Below are 16327 nucleotides of genomic sequence, written 5' to 3'. Positions count from 1 at the left end.
TTTCCATAGGCTTTGTACCCCTGGGTAACAGCTAGGCTCCAAGGCATCCAAGCATGCCAGCCTGAAGCAAGAAGTTCAGTTAGAGTTCCCTTAAGATTCCAGGTTTGTCCTGCTTTTCAAAAGAACTGGAAGCCACAGAAAGAAAGGTGGGCTGTGAGTTAGAGAGCCTCGAGCCTCCCTGGACCTGGGCCAAGTCGTAGCCCCTATCTATGACTAGGACTAGCTGTCCCTGACCAAGCTGTTTAAAGTATCTTACACCTCTGCGCCTTCAAGGCGGCCTATTAGGCTGATGGTCCATGACCGCCACCTAGTGGTTAGTGGCAGCCAGGGTAAATGCAACCAGGGGTTTTGGAGGCTCCTAGAAACTAGACAAGCAAGCTCTTGGGCAAGATGGGTGGGTGGGTATGAGGCGTGAGGGAGCACACAGAGAATGAAAACTGTACTTTCTCCACCTGAGAGGGAGTTCCCAAGTCCCCAGGAGCACAAACGGCAGGCATTGCCATTGTTAAAGCACCACAGGTTTGTGATGAGGTAGGACCACATGTGAATCCCTCAGATCCCGACCTTACCTCTTGTATTGTGTTTTGTGTTGTGTTGTTTGAGACAGGGTCTCAAGTGGGCTAAGCTAGTCTCAAGTTTGCTGTGTACCCAGTGATGACCTTGAACTTCTGATCACCTGCCTCATCCCCCCCCCCCCCATGCTGAGTCTCCAGGTGTACAGCACCATGCCTGGTTTATGTGGTGCTGGGGATCAAACCTGGGGCTTGGTGATTGCCAGGTGAACACTCTAACAAATTAGCCTCATCCTCAGCCCTCTTACCATGAGCCTGTCATCTGTGAAGCAGGGTTACCTAGGACCTAGCTTGTAGACCTCAGACCTCCCTCTGCATGAGCAGTCCGGGGACAAGAGGCTGGATGGGTAACCAAGTCCTCCCTTGCCTAGGGCAGCTGTCAACTGTGGCTGTATATTGCACTCACTAGTCACCCAAATATCATTTCTCAAAGCTGGTACCAAACCTGCCCCCACCAGGGTCCCGTTGCCTGGGAGGCAAGTTGAATGTGTGACAAGAAGGTCTCTTCCCATTAGAATCAAGTGCTGTTCTCATCTGTGCGGGTGTCCCATGGCTGATCCACTAAACGAGAACCTGACTCTTTTTTTTTTTTTAAGATTTATTTATTTATTTATTATGTGTACAGCATGTATGACTGCAGGCCAGAAGAGGGCACCAGATCTCATTACAGATGGCTGTGAGCCACCATGTGGTTGCTGGGAATTGAACTCAGGACCTCTGGAAGAGCAGTCAGTGCTCTTAACCTCTGAGCCATCTCTCCAGCCCAGAACCCGACTCTTGTAGTAGGATTAAGGTCTTTGTTTTTTCAAATTCCATGTGTGATCCTGATCTTCTGCCATGTGAAGCCAGGAGGTGCTTTCTGAGGAAGCCCAGAACTTGAGTACCGTGTGCTCACACTCAGTATGCATCAGGTACTGACCGACCCCAGCATCCTCCCAGTCTGCTGGTCTAAGTTAAAGCCCCTGTTGGTAGTTACACATTAGTAGGCTTGGAGGACTTAGGATATGGACCCTCCCTCATAGTCTGCAGTCTAGAAAACCAGGGACAGGGAATGCTGGGTAGTGGTGGTCACAAGGTTAGGATCTGAGTCATTCTTCTTGCTAAGGGAAGGTGACCTCCTAGGATAATGTGACCCCTTGGACAGCCTGAAGTAACGACTTGAAATGGGCTCTATGGAGTCTGGAAGTTCATGAAAAAAGGGAACTCTTCTAGTAAAGAATAAAAACACGTCATTCTGAGAGATACCACTGAGCCGCCTCCTGGAAGTCAGAGAGATCCAGTCCAAAGAGATCAACCACAGAACAGAACAAAGGCCTGAAAGGAATGCTGGGGACTGTAGACATAAAGCCCGCCTGGCGTGTAGGTCCAGGCACTGGTCTCTGGCCATCGTCTGCTCTCTCCCCTTGAAGGCGTTTGCTTTGTGATAAAGTCTGTTCTAGACTGCTCTCTGTGGCTCATATGTGAACTCATCCACTGAATATCACACGGGCTGGGGATGGGAATTGGAATGGAGATTCAGGCATCAACCCAAGAAAAAATGACAGTTACTGACACTTGGCCCGTGAAGACAAGACAGGAGCGGTCCTAGCCGTCTGCAGAAAACGGCTCATAAACATCCAATGCATCATTAGGACTTCCTGGTTCACAGAGAGACTGTGACAGGGAAGTCAGGTAGCTTGCTGTCCGTCACACAGCTACTAAAGGGCAAAGCCAGCCTCCTGACCAAGTTCCCTCAGACTCTAGACTTTCTCATCTTAGAAAGAGGGGAGGACAGTGGCTCCGCTATACTCCTAGCACCTCTGCTTCAAAGCACCAGGCTCAAGGTGGGGTGGGTTGACCCCTGAGCAGGAAGTCCAGGAAATAATGCCCCTCCCTGTAAATTCAACAGGAAGAGAGGGGCCTTAAGACTCGTGTTACTCAAGGTGGCTTCCTTGGATGCACAGGGTTCAAGATACTAAGAAAGACCAGTGGCGTGGCCTATAATCCCACTAGTAGCTAGGGTGAGGCATGAGGATTGCAAGTTCAAGGCCAACCTGGGCAACTTAATAAAAATCCTTTCAAAGTAATAAAAGAAAAAAAGGGGGTGGGGGGGATGTAGCCCACTGCTAAAGTACTTACCTAGCCTGTACAAAGCCCTGGGGTCACTCCTCAGTACTGAAAAAAGGGAGGGAAGTAGGGAGAGAGGGTGGGGCAAGACGGATCAGCGGGTAAAGGCTTGTCACTAAGCTTCCTGACCTGAGCTTGATCCTTGGGACCCACGTGGTAGGAGAGCTGACTTCCACACATGGGCCATGGCATGCATGCACATGAAGGATGGAGAGAAGGAAGGGAAGGGGAGTAGAGAGTGGGGAGAAAGGAAGGGGGAAGGAAAGGAGGAAGGAAAGAGACAGAGAGGAAGAGAAAGAGAGCTCCCATAGAGTGAGGAAGCACTGAGTCCCGGCAGAAATACGCTGTGAAGGAAGACACAAAGCTAGTGGTTTGTCTAGTTCCAACTCTGTCATGGATTTTTTGTTTGTTTGGGTGATGGACAGTACACAAACGCATATTGTGAAGTATAAAATCTAACTGATGCTCCACAACTCTCAGTGGGGGAGGGAGGCCGGAGGAAGGAGAGGAGGGAGAGGCACTTGCCCACCTTCGGAGCATAAATCTTCATTCTCCGTCACCAAGGAAGACAAAAGATAAGAATTTCCAGTGGAATTAGACAAAACAATGAGCCATTCATACTAAAGATTTTTTTTTTTTTCCCAAAAGCTAGAAAAATTCGGGCATGGGGAGTGTTGTCTCTGGTTTTGCTTTTCTGTTGGCTGCTGTCGTTAGAAACGGGTCTCATCTGTGGAAAACTACTGTCCTTAAGGAGTGGAAGCCTCTGGTCCCTGGACAAAGATGACCTTCAGTATGACGCCCCCAGGTGGGACAGCCCTTGTTGGGCTCTGGCTCTGAGTCGCTGAGAGATCCTGTAGAGCTCCATTGTGGCCCTGGCGTCTTCCACAGAGCTGTGGCCCTGCCGGTTGTTCTGCAGACACAGGGAGAGCAGGAGTTAGCCGGGGCTGCATGTGGGGGTACCCTGGCCTCCCCAGGCCTGGAGTGGGTCAGTCGATGAGAGTGCCCCTGAGGTCCCTGACTCAGGTTTGAGCAGGCATCAGCTGGTGGCTGGAGCTGGATAGGGCAGCACACAAGAGGGGGCAGGGAACTCCAGTGACGGGAGGGGAAAGAAGGCTGCTCAGAGAAAGGGCACCAGCAAGTGGAGACCAGCAAACTCCATCATTTCCTACACAGGGTAGGAGAGGAGGATGTCAGTGCCCTGCACTCTGCATCCCCGGTTCCCTGAGAGGCTTCCAGTACTTGGGAAACATGAGGAGGGTGAGCCACTAACCCGGAAGCTCTTTGAAGAGGGGCTCAGAGCATGGAGCTGGGTTCTATACTTTCCATTCAAGAAGAAATGACTGTCATCTGCCACCTTTGTGTTAATCACTTGGTCCATGGAACGTCCCTCACTCCAGGAACTAGATCCGATCACCCCCAATTTTACAGGAGGTGAAACTGAGGCTCAAACGCAACGAAAGTAATGGAGTTGGGGCTTATATCCAAGAGTCAGGCCAACTCCCGCAGCATCTTTCACCTCCTGGGCCTTCCAGGGCTGGCCTGAGGTCTTATCTGCAGCTGGATGTGAGGGGTGGGGTGGGGGGTGTCTCAAATATGCTCCCCTTTTCCCTTCTGCCCCTCTATTAGGGTGGCCTGCCTTTCCAAGGGCTCCTTTTCTACTCTCTAGACTGGGTGTTAGGGACACCTGCAGGCAGGCTGTAACATCCTGTTCTGTGTTAATAAGCCGGTGGCCATGGTGTCTCCTACATTCCAGGTGCTACTGTCCTAGGGGCCGTCAATGACTCGCCCTATCACTTCCCTTGCTTGTCAGGAGAGGAAACTGAGGAATGGTCTCTGAACTCTACTGCTTTGCTATCTGAGACGGAGGCAGCAGGTGACTGGAGCATCCTCTGCCAGTCAGCCTGAAGAAGTGGACAGCTCTGCCCTGGGTACCAGCTCTAGTTCCCTCTTAGGACCTGTGACCTCGGGCAAGTCTTTTTTCTTGTGCCTCTTTCCTCGTCTGTAAAAATGACCTGGGCACAACTGCCTTGCAAGGAATGACAGTATTATCAGTTCCCAGCATGCCCAAGGTCTGAGTACACCAGGGACTTTCCCTGTGGGGCTCACGCCCTTGAGGGAAGGGATCAGCACCTCTGACCATGACAACCCTAGCTCAGCTCCTATTGAGGTGATCAGCAGGGTCATTGCCCTCACGCAGGGGCTGGAGGCCAGGTTCTGAGGACATCAGTGCAGGTGGGAGCTGGTGAGGAGGGTGAAGGGAGTCCCTGGGATAGCTACTCCTGAGGAGCAGAGCCTAAGGGTCCTGCAGACCAGGGTCAAGGCCCCCAGGACAAGGCCTGAGCTGAGAGCCACAGAGGGCAGGGAAGGGCAGGTGTGCAGAGACTTTTGTCAGGCTCCTGACTCATCAGGAACACCAAATCACAGCATGCCCCCAGGGTACAAGTAAATCCAGGACTATTATCGAGGGTCAGGAGCCCAACAGAGGCCAGGCAGATTCAGGCCCACTTCTGCTTCCAAAACAATTCCCAGAGGTGTGTGTGAGGGGGGTGGGGGGCTCTATACCATTAGCACTCACCCAGCCAAGTCATCCATACACTACAGGTCCTGGCTCACATACCCTCTCCAACCAACCATGTCCTCTCTCCAGACCTCTGTGACTCTGGCTCTGCAAACCATACTGGGATTTGCCCTCCTAGCCTGCAAAACCACCATTCCACCCCCCCAGGACACTGCCCTCCCCTGCAACTATAGTCCAGGTTAGCCTCGAACTAATTACATAGCTGAGGCTGACCTTAAACTTCTGCCCTCCCAAGTGCTAGAACCGCAGGTGTGTGCCATGCTTGGTGTTTGTGGTGCTGGGGAGTGAACGATGTGGGTTTCATGAACGCCATGAAAGCATTCTACCAACTGAGCTACATCCCCACTGCCTTCCCTTCTACCTAACAATGCTGGTGGTCTATCCTGGGCTGCCTCCCTTTCAACCAAAAGCTCCTCCCAGACAGGGGCCTGTCAGGCTCACTCCCAGCATCGGACACAGAGTAGATGCTCCATGGAGAGCTATTGAAGCTGCTTATATACCTACAATACCAGCAGCGTTCAGAAGGCCGAGGCAGGATTGTAACTATACATAGCCTGACCCTGCTTTAAGAAAACAAAGGTTGACTGGCAATGTAGCTCACAATAGAGCGCTTGCTCAGCATGTTATGTTCAAGGCTCTGGGTCTGATGCCCAGTTTTGAAAAATTAAACAAACAAACAAACAAACAAACAAACAAACAAAAACAGCTGAGCAGTGGTGGTACATGCCTTTAATTCCAGCACTCTCAAGGCAGAGGTAGGAAGATCTCTAAATCTGAGGCTACCCTGGTCTACAGAGAGTTCCAGGACAGCCCGGGCTACACAGAGAAACCTTGTCTCAAAAAACAAAACAAAATTGTTGACCAGGAGGGCCCTTGGGTAGTGTTGGCTGTTAAGGTGTGCTCCCTACCTACAGCTCGTCCCACTTGGATGAGGATGAGTGTTAGGATCCTGCTCTCACTCCGGCATGTGCGCAGCTTGGGGTCTTGTGTCTTATGTCACATGGCTGTGGCCCGTGACCCCCCCCCCAACCAGTGCCACCACCAGCACCATTTATCACAACCATCAGGGAGTCCTACCCCCACATACTGAGGAGGTAGTACCTTGGAGCTGCGCTGATTATTAGTGACAGGAACTGGTGCGTAGGGACCCCGGCTCTCAGGTCCCACTATGGCCCATCGGAGGTGCAGACTTTCCACCTTTTGGGGCCGCAGTGACATAAGCCTCATGACGCGCAGGATTGAAACCCAGAAGCCTGTACTAGGGGCTTCTCCTCTCCTTTCCTACCAGTACTCCAGGATCACCTCACAAAGAGGCTTTCTGCCTTCCCTGCCTTGACTCTGGTCTCCTGAAGCTAAGGACACGTCACACACACAAGCAGCCAGCCTCTCAGGAGTGGAGGAAAGACTCTTGGAGTCACGTGTCTACACTAGAGTGCCTGAAGTGGTGGTGGAGAGTCCTGGAGGATCAGGTTAGCTGCAGAGGCTCCTTACCTGGAGCCAGCTTAGGTGGGTGGGACTGACCTGCCTGGGGGGGGGGGCGTAAGAAAAGGAGGAGGAGCCTCACTTTTAGGAGCACTGAAGGAGAGAGAAGACCAAAGGGAGAAAATAGGGGGTGGGGGACTCCTTGCTTGGAGGAGGAGAGGAAGGAGGAAGGGGAAGAGCAGGTTACTCTTCATTTGAGGGGGAGGAGGGGAGACAGACAGGTGGAGAGAGAAGAGAGAGACCGGAGGGTAATGGAGGAGGGGGAGTCTCCTCACCTGGATGGTCTTGTGTAGCAGGCGCTCAGTCAGCACCCGCAGGGACACGCGCTCGTAATGGTCCAGCCTGGCCTCATGCCACAGCAGCCTGTCTGTGGAGGTGTCATAGATGGCATACTTGCTCATGTCCTCCTTCAACGCATTGAAGTCATGCTTCAGGTCGTGGCCCACCACCAGCTTGCCCTTCAGGAGCTGCAGGATCTGTCCAGGAAGACAGGTGGCCTCACATATGCCCACCCTGGGCGCTCCAGGTCGGGTGCCCCCCTTCCCCACAGTCATGGAGCTAGTTGGAGAGTAGCCACTCCTGGAGTTGCTATGTGACCTTGGGCAAATCACCTTCCCTCACCGGAGAGAAGTAAGGTCCAGAGCCCTTCTCAAGGCAGCTTAAGTCTGGGAAGAGCCCTACGCTGGACAGCCCCCATGGCTCATGGGAAGGGTTTGCATGGACACACAACACGTATACTATATCCTTTAATCTTCTCAGCAACTCTGCTGTGGCAGGGTAAGTAATGACCTCCCAAAGGCATCACCCCTCTGAGGGGAATCTGGGAACACATACCTGTTGGGTCCTTGAATGGAGGAGTGAGGATCAAGAAATAATAGATATGAAATATAGACGTAAATGAAGAAAAAGACAGAGACACAGGATAGCTTTGGGATGGCTCTGAGTCACTATCACAGATGCCTGAGTTTATTACTCACAGCCTTTATATACCCAAAGTAAGGGGGGCAAAAAGACCTCCCCCTTTCAAGGACATCACGGTTCAATGTACGAAGTACAGACAAGTGTAAACACCTCCTTAGTATTCAAGACTTCTGGTAACCATGCCTTAAGACAAAACATCCTATGATTAGGGCTTCAAGTATTTAAGATATCTAGTAACCATGCCTTTGGCCAAAACACCCTATTATGCAGCCTTGCCCTATTGTGTGGCCTTGTGAGGTACAAACAAGCTGGAACTCTCTGACTTTGAGTCAAGAAGGAAGAAGGCCTCGATATGGAATCTTTGTGGGCCCCCACACATACCTGGAGAGGGTACCCTAAGTGCATGTGGCACTTAAACTGTTAGCCAGATAATGATCTCAAAAGAGAGAAGTTTTTGGTTGGGACTGTGGCTCACTGGGAAGGTTACTAGATCCAAGTCCTAACACTGGACAGAGAAAGTGAGAGTTCCAGAACAGATCCCCATTATCAAGGACCCTTATTTTTGAAGGCCAGGGATTTTTTTTTATGAGAATTTGTGGGCTGTTGGTAATTTTGAATAGGGAGGAAGGACCAAAGCTGCCTCCAAAAGCCAGCGAAGGAACCTGAGGACCCAGCCTTTCAGATTCCTTGACTTTAGTTCCGTAAGGCCTAGGTTGGACTTCTGAAATGAAGAACATTAAAATAATAAACTCATATTGTCTTAAAGCTTTAAGTTGCTGGCTCTGTTCAGCAGCTACAAAAACTAGCCCAGTTAGGAGAGAGGCCCAGGCTTACCAGAATTCTACAAAAGAAAACAGGAAACACAGAGGAGTGAAATAAATTTCCCAAGTGTCTCTGACCATTTTAAATGTTTGCAAATTCTTTCATATAGTCCTCTCTAAAAAAAATAGGGCTGGGGTGTGAGTCAACTGGTACAGTATTTGCCTAGCATGGGAGGACCTAGGTTCTATCCCATATAAAGCTGTAATCCCAGCATTTGGGAGGTGGAGGCAAGAGGATCAATTCATAGCAAGAGCAAAGCCAGCCTGAGCTACCTGGGACCCTAAGCAATCAAAGGAGGGGGATGGAATCCCTCTGGCTGGGGAAACTCTGGAAAAGGGTCGTACATACGCTGAGAAAATCTAGTACAGCAGACAAGTAAACTTACACATAGTTCCCTGAAATATTGTGCATGCTAATAAACTTATCTGGGGTCAGAGAACAGGACGGCCACAATATTAAACATAGAGGATAGGCAGTAGTAGCACATGCCTTTAATCCTAGCATTCCAGAGACAGAAATCCCTGTGGATCTCTGTGAGTTCAAGGCCACATTAGAAACAGCCAAGCATGGTGACACACACCTTTAATCCCAAGAAGTGAGCCTTTAGTCCCAGGGAGTGACAGCAGAAAGCAGAAAGATATATAAGGCATGAAGACCATAAACTAGAAGCATTTGGCAGGTTAAGCTTTTAGGCTTTGGAGCAGCACAGTTCATCTGAGATTCCTTCTGGATGAGGACTCAGAAGCTTGCAGTCTGAGGAAACAAGACCAGCTGAGGAACTGGCGAGGCGAGGAGGCTGTGGCTTGTTGTGTCTCTCTGATCTTCCAGCAGTCACCCCAATACCTGGCTCAGGTTTGATTTTATTAATAAGACCCTTTAAGATTCCTGCTACATCCTCCCACTGGCCCTGCTACACTGCCCTACCTGTCAGAGCACAGACACACAAGTAGTTTAGGCCATGTTTGCTAAGCACCATCAGAATACTGGGATCCCCACACAGGGGGTAGTGGCAGAGCCTGGCTTCAGAGCACCTGCTTGTCACACAGCTGGATGAGCAAGCTTGAGCCAGGCATTTGGCAACCAGTCCACCGGGAGGATGGGCAGCTCTTAGAGCGCTCAGCATCATGTACTACATGGACTTATAAACCTCCCCCTTGGCCTCTCTCCCACATCCTGGCACACAGCACATCACCATTCTTTAATTTGGCTGGAAAGAGGTATCTGGAAACAAAATTAAGTGTCTATCCCTGGCTAGGGTTTCAAGACAGCTCTGCCTGCCTTCAGCTTTCTCTGTAGACAACCAGCACCTTGGCCTGCATCATGGGACAGAGCCTCTTGCCTGGCTAACACTGCTCCATCACTTGGTTCTCCTGGGGACATCAGAGGGCATCTCTGGGCTTGTGCTGTCGCTCAGAGAAGAAGCTTGAAGTGGGGGCTTGTCCCATTATCTGGCTACCTGGCACTCCGATGCAGGAGGCCCACATCTTGAGGGTAGTGCTGCTGCCCATCCCCCATCCATGTGTTCCTTTCTGTATAGGTCTTATGTCCTAGCATTTCCCAGATGAGACTGATTCAGAGAACTGGGACCCACGGCAGAGGCACAGGATCAAAGTGCCCGGGGTAGGCTCCTGGCAACCCTCCCTCTGGTTCCCCTTTGCCGATCAGTTTGGGAAGTCTGCCTGACTTCTGGGAGCCTGTTGCTTTCTCTCTGTCTTCCACACACTCAACCCTCCACTGCTTCCTGTATCTGGCCACTCACTGCAGGCGACCAGCAGAGGTGGCTGTAAGTAGAGGACTGGAGAGGACTCTTGTCCGCCCAGAGGACCAAGTACCTCCCTGCCATCTTCAGAAGTGGCCACACTCTCCCCTTCCCTCCTTCCAGGCTCACGGGTCACTCTGCCCCTGGCTCACCCTGCTATCCTGGATCCACAGAAAAATGAAGTTGCTCCCCTCACCTGACTGAGTGCCTTAGGGACCTGCCAGGCGGCAGAGCCCCAGCAGCACACCGTGGCCCCAACAAAGCCAATGGAAGGCAGGTTCCAGCTGACACCACTGCCTGACCACAAACTACCTCCTTCCTCCTTTGTGGTAACTGGCGAAAGCCAGAGATCAACACGAATTGATCTTAGATTCCCCAGAAGCAGAACGACTCGAAGCTGCCAGCAAGGAACCCGATGGTTGACATGTAGCTCACCTGCTTGTGTCTTTAGACAGGTCACTGCCCTTCTTGGTTCCTTGTTTCTGACGTGTAAGAGTCTCCACAGACCAGGGTTTCTCCACTAGAGCTCTATAGGCATTTGAGGCCACCACCCACACCCACCCACTATGCTGGGTAATAGCATAGTGATACTTTATTTGTGCTGATGTGATTTTATTTGTATGTTAGTAAATAAAGTTGCCTGGGGGTCAGAGCTAATAGCAAGCCATTTAGCAGAAGTCTGGCAGTGGTAGCCCACGCCCTTAATCTGATCACATGGCAGGCAGAGTCTCTGTGTGTTTAAGGCTACAGCCAGCATGGAGACACACGCCTTTAATCCCAGTACCAACCACAGAGACCTGGAGGTCTGTATAGACGAGGAAGTCATGTGGTTGGGTTTAGAACCAATGAGAAGGCAGAACAGAAAGTCAATCAAAAGACAGGACACGGGAAGAAGGTCTCTCTCTCAGGGGAAGGACAGCAGAGAGTGGTAAGATAAGGTGGTCTTAGCTCGATCTCTGGGCCTTTAACTCTTTATTTGGCTCTGTGTTTCTTATTTAATGAGACCGTTCAGAATCACATCTACATAATAGGATGGGGAGGAGGCTGTTGAACAGCGTGCCCAGCCTTTATTTACATGCCGCTAGCAGCACTGCTCAGGCCACGGTGACAACCACAGATGTCTCTGGCAGGGGAGGGGTGTGTGTGCGCGAAAGCCCATCTCATTCAGAACCAGTGTTCTGGATGATTGGCAGATCTAGCGATGTGGGAAGATACAGGACAATGGCTTTACACTGTAGAAGCAGCCGCATCACACTACAGACTAATAAAGCGAGAAAAGCCAGACGAGGGCACATCCGGAAGCCCAGGAGGAGCAGAAGTTCAAGGCTACCTTGGTCTACATAGTGAGTTTGAGGACTGCCTGGGCTACATACATGAGGCCCTGTCTTTCGGAAAAAAAGAGAATGGATCGGCTCTCAGTGCCCTATAGTGCTAGTGGGCAGAGCCAGGGGACCCAGGATAGCCCATAGCACTCCTGGCTACCACAGGCTGGCTTACTGCTTGCTGTGATTTGGGCCTACTCACTGTCCCTGATAGAAACCTGGAGCTGAAGAGCTTTGAACAGAAAACCGGCCTAGAACCCACTTCTAGCAAGCTCTAGATGTACCTGGAAGGTGATTCTGCCTGTGCGTCTGAGAAAAGGCTAGCAGTTTCTCTTTTCTGGGGGTCCCCAGTACATTTTGAGGCCCATGAATTTATTTGTCTTTAGGATTAAAACATTGGAGAGATGGCTCAGAGGTTAGGAGCACTGGCTGCTCTTTCAGAGGTCCTGAGTTCAATTTCCAGCAACTACCTGTAGTGAGATCTGGTGCCCTCTTCTGGCATGTAGGCAGAACACTGTACACATATTAAATAAATAACTCAAAAAAAAAAAAAAAAAAAAAAAAGCGGGGCGGTGGTGGCGCACGCCTTTAATCCCAGCACTCAGGAGATAGAGGCAGGTAGATCTCTGAGTTCCAAAGTGAGTTCCAGGAAAGGTGCAAAGCTACACAGAGAAACCCTGTCTCAAAAAGCAAAACAAACTATGGGGGCTGGAGAGATGGCTCAGAGGTTAAGAGCATCGACCGCTCTTCCAGAGGTCCTGAGTTCAATTCCCAGCGCCCACATGGTGGCTCACAACCATCTGTAATGAGATCTGGTGCCCTCTTTTGTATACATAATGAATAAATAAATCTTTAAAAATATATATATATATATATATATATAGATAGAGAGAGAGAGAGAGAGAGAGAGAGAGAGAGAGAGAGAGAGAGAGAGAGACGGAGCTGGGGGAAACAGCTCAGTTATTAAAGGACCTGATACACATCATAAAGACCTGAGTTCAGATCCCCAGCACCCCCTTAAAAACTGAGTGCATAGGCACATGTATATAAACCTAGTGCTGGGAGACAAGTAGGCCCCCAGAATTCATTGGCTGGTCAGCCATCCTTGCCAAAACCATGGGCTTCAGATTCAAAAGTAAGGTGGGAAGAAATTGAGACGGACACCTTACATCGATTGATCTTGGCCTCCACACACATGAACACCCATACACACAAGAAGTACATACAGACTATACATGCAAAATTATGGGGACTAGGTTTGCAAACACATGTCTGTAAATACCACCACCACCCCCCCCCCCCCCCACCCTAGCTACTCAGAAAGCTGAGGCAGAAGGACCAAAAGTTCAAAGCCCACCTGGTTAGGGTGAGTTCAAGGTCAGCCTGGGAAACTTAGTGAGACGGTATCTCAAAAAGTACGAAGAAAGCTGGGGGTGTAGCTCAGTTGGTGCAATGCTTTCCTGGCATTGTGCAAGAACCCGGTTCAATCCCCAGCATCACAAAAAAAAAAATAAAAAATAACAACACACTGTGGCTAATGAGTGAGACCCAGCTGCATGGGAACCAGCGCACTCTGTGAGTATTTGTCAGGTCTGAAAGGAACACCCAAACTCCCCCCACCAAAGGGCAGGCCCGTGGACTAGGTCCAAGATGACGGTAAAGACTTTAGCCGAAGGATAATCCAGAGGATTGCAGGTGACTAGAGGGGAAGTTCCCACACAACATCCTTCAGGAACCTGTGAACAGGGTTTCTGTCTGCCAAAGGGAGCCACTGGCAAAGGGGACATGTAGCTCCCTATTGACATAGACCTGTAATTACACACCAAAGTCAATGCTAATCTTCAAGTTCCACCAGTCTCTTATCAACATGTACCTATGGTACATCACAAAGCCGCCCTGCCAAGTTTCTTTCTGCCTGCACCCCAGAGATAGCCGTGGTGGTTTAAACAATTTTTATTTTTCATCCACGGAGCAGTTCAGTTTGGTGGCTTCACTGTGCCCTCCCTTACAGCATTCATGACATGAGCATGGTCACATCAGGGATCAAAATGTTTCAGACTCATGGAGAAAGAGAGGCTTTCTTACCCCAGGTCTGGCTCAGGAGAATGGCAAGGCCTCCCCTGGACCAACAGATGTTGATGAATGGTTAACCTTTAGCTAAAAGCAGTATGCACAGCTTCCTCCCCCTTGGATAACTGTAGCCTGAGACGGAGCCCTACACAGACACCCTACCCAGATTAGCTAGCTAGCCTGCCTCCTCGGTTTCTGAGCTGACGGTACATCTCCGATCATCAGGGTGCAGGGTCCACCCCACCCCATGTCTCTCCTCCATATGTAATTCCTCATTTCTCCGGCCAGGTCAATCCCAAAGCCACACAGGTCATGGCACAGCCGCTTCAGGGACCTTGGTTGATCCCATACTCCTGAAAGCCAAAGACAGCTTGGTGCTTGGGCACCTAGTATATAGGCAGCCTCCTAAAGGCCTTGGATGGGGCAGGGGCCAGGTTCTGGCAGGGTCGCTCCACTGGGAAGGGGTGGAGTGGGGTGAGGAGACATGCATTGAGGTCCTCGGCTCCTGTTCTAGGTGGCTGGGAAAGGTCAAGGTCGGGGTGAGGGTCAGCTTCAGTCAAGAGCTGAAGTTGAGTAGCCTGGGCTTCTGTGGATGGAGTGTGCTGCGCTGGCCACTGTCCCTTACCCTGATGGAAGAGAACATTACAGCTCCAGCCCTGAGTCAGCACGAGCTCAGCTCCACCTCCCCCATACCACAGCCCTTGTGCCTTGGTCTTCTCATCTGGAAAGTGGGAGTGAGGAGACTGACTCACTCATACTCGCCACTGCCGTGGAGTGAAGAACAGTGGGATACTGCTTAGAATAGTATCTGGACCATAGCACTGGAGACATTTACATTGGGGTATCACCTTACATCACAGAGCCTTGATGAGAGAGCTCAGAGAGGGTGAGCATCAAGCCTGAGGACACAGCGCAGGCAGGTGACGGAGCTGGGAATGGCTCCCAGAACAACATGCCTGCTCTCGGCTCTTTCCCCAGGCTGCCTGTGTACCACTCTGACTCACAAAAGGACGGTTGGCTAAAGGCAGCTGGGATACAGAGGCAACTTCACTGCTGAAAATCAGCTCTGCTTCTACCCCACAGGCATCCCCAGGGCACCTTCCAGGTTCCAAGCAGTATGTCTTTGGTAGATACGGTCAAAGTGTCCCATTGGAGCCATTTCAGGAGCAGCAGGGAGCTGGGACTCAAGAGTGTCTGCTTCCCAGCGAGGCAGTTAATTCCTAAGCACCACTTAGGCTGGGTTGAAGTGGGAATGAGCTCAGGAAGGGTGAATGAGCATGGGGGTAAGGAAGGAGTGAGGGAGGGAGGAAGAGGGAGAGGAGAAGGGGGAGAGCAGAAGGAGGAGGGAGAGGGGCAGAGGGAGAGGGAGAGAAAGGGAGGGAGGGGGAGGAGAGAGAGAAATACCCCACTACCTATAAAGAGTAGCACTGTTGGGGTTTTTGTGTTCAGCCTCCAGTGCCTTGGTACACACTGGCCGTGTCTGTGGAGACCAACCACAGTTCCTGTGATCTTGGACTTCCCCAAGCTCCTGCCGAACCTGCCCAGAGGTGACAAACCCTGGGGAAATTTCTACTTGAGTTTTTCTTTCCCTTCAGTCATACAAAGAAACAGAAACTTATATCTCGAGGACATGGCCACAAGCTAAAGGGTGGAAACCTTGGGCTTCAAGCTGAGCAGGGAGCCTGCTGTGACCCAGAGCACTTGGTTAGGACACATCTTCCTTCAGCCTAGGAGTCTCTGGTCTCTGAGCCAGAACCAGCTCCCCAGAGCAGTGTGCTATAAAAGAGAGGGACCATCAGGTGGAATTCCATTTCCCCATCCCAAGACCTGATTGGACCAGATAGATGCTCCGGAAGCAGCTCCAGATGGGAGCCTAAGGTTCTCTGTTGGCGGGAAGATATCTCATTGGGGGCTGTGATAGCAAGGCCCAGAGTTCCTCTCTCAGCAATGTGAGGAATTTCTCTTAGTAGAATCACAGACCACAGACCCAAGAGAAGGAGCTGAGGAGGAAAGACAGGATCCCCACAACCCCTGTTGGCTTAACGGTTGTGGGCTTGACTCCTGGTCCTTCACTTACCTCTAGCCTGGCTTCGCCAAATGGTGTAGCCCTCACCATGTGCAGAGGTGTGATCCCGCTGACTCGGGTCCTATAATCCGTGATCTCTCCCTCGGGCCGGATGTACTTGTCATACAGGACTGCGCCATAGAGGTTCACGATGCTGCAGCGGGCAAGGCCACTCACCCTTAGAAGTCCTATACCCACCATCTCGCAGTCCATGGCCACCACCTCTGGGCCGCCTGCCATGCTCCTTGGTGACCCTCAAAGTCCTGGAGCACCAGGGGGAATCAGGGTGTCATTCAAGTACCAACAAGCCTCCAGGCACCCTGGGCCACCACCCCGCCAGACTACACCCTCAGCCCTATCCTCTGTCTTCGATGCCACCTGGCAACAGGGGAAGCTGGCCTCTTGCCACCCTTCAGCTTCTCTATGCTTAGGTCCCAGAGCCTGCTGGTCCTGTCTGTCCCACCAACAAGAGGTCCCCTCCCTCTGCCTCCCAGGCTGGGCTGCTGTGTGGATCCTGCTCTTACCTGCCCGCTTCGGTGCCCTGGGTTCTTGCCTGTCTGTCTGCTGTCACTTCTAGGCGACTGCAGTCACTCTGGGAAGTGACTCATCTCTCTCTTGAGCTTGTTTTAG

At 51.2% G+C, this 16327-nt stretch overlaps 1 protein-coding gene across 1 annotated transcript; it reads right to left on the bottom strand.

The window, feature by feature from the left end:
- Positions 1 to 3299: 3299 nt before the first annotated feature.
- On the bottom strand, positions 3300 to 16327 carry Isg20 (interferon stimulated exonuclease gene 20). Its single transcript, XM_036170773.1, has 4 exons — positions 16222 to 16327; positions 15710 to 15960; positions 7014 to 7214; positions 3300 to 3588 (listed from the first exon to the last, which is right to left on the bottom strand). The coding sequence occupies exons 2-4, from the start codon at positions 15935 to 15937 to the stop codon at positions 3466 to 3468; spliced, it is 552 nt and encodes a 183-aa protein (XP_036026666.1). The 5' UTR covers positions 15938 to 15960; positions 16222 to 16327; the 3' UTR covers positions 3300 to 3465.

The sequence above is a fragment of the Onychomys torridus genome, chromosome 1 (genome assembly GCF_903995425.1).
Source record: "Onychomys torridus chromosome 1, mOncTor1.1, whole genome shotgun sequence".
NCBI lineage: Eukaryota > Metazoa > Chordata > Mammalia > Rodentia > Cricetidae > Onychomys > Onychomys torridus.
This window is presented reverse-complemented; position numbering and strand designations above follow the sequence as displayed.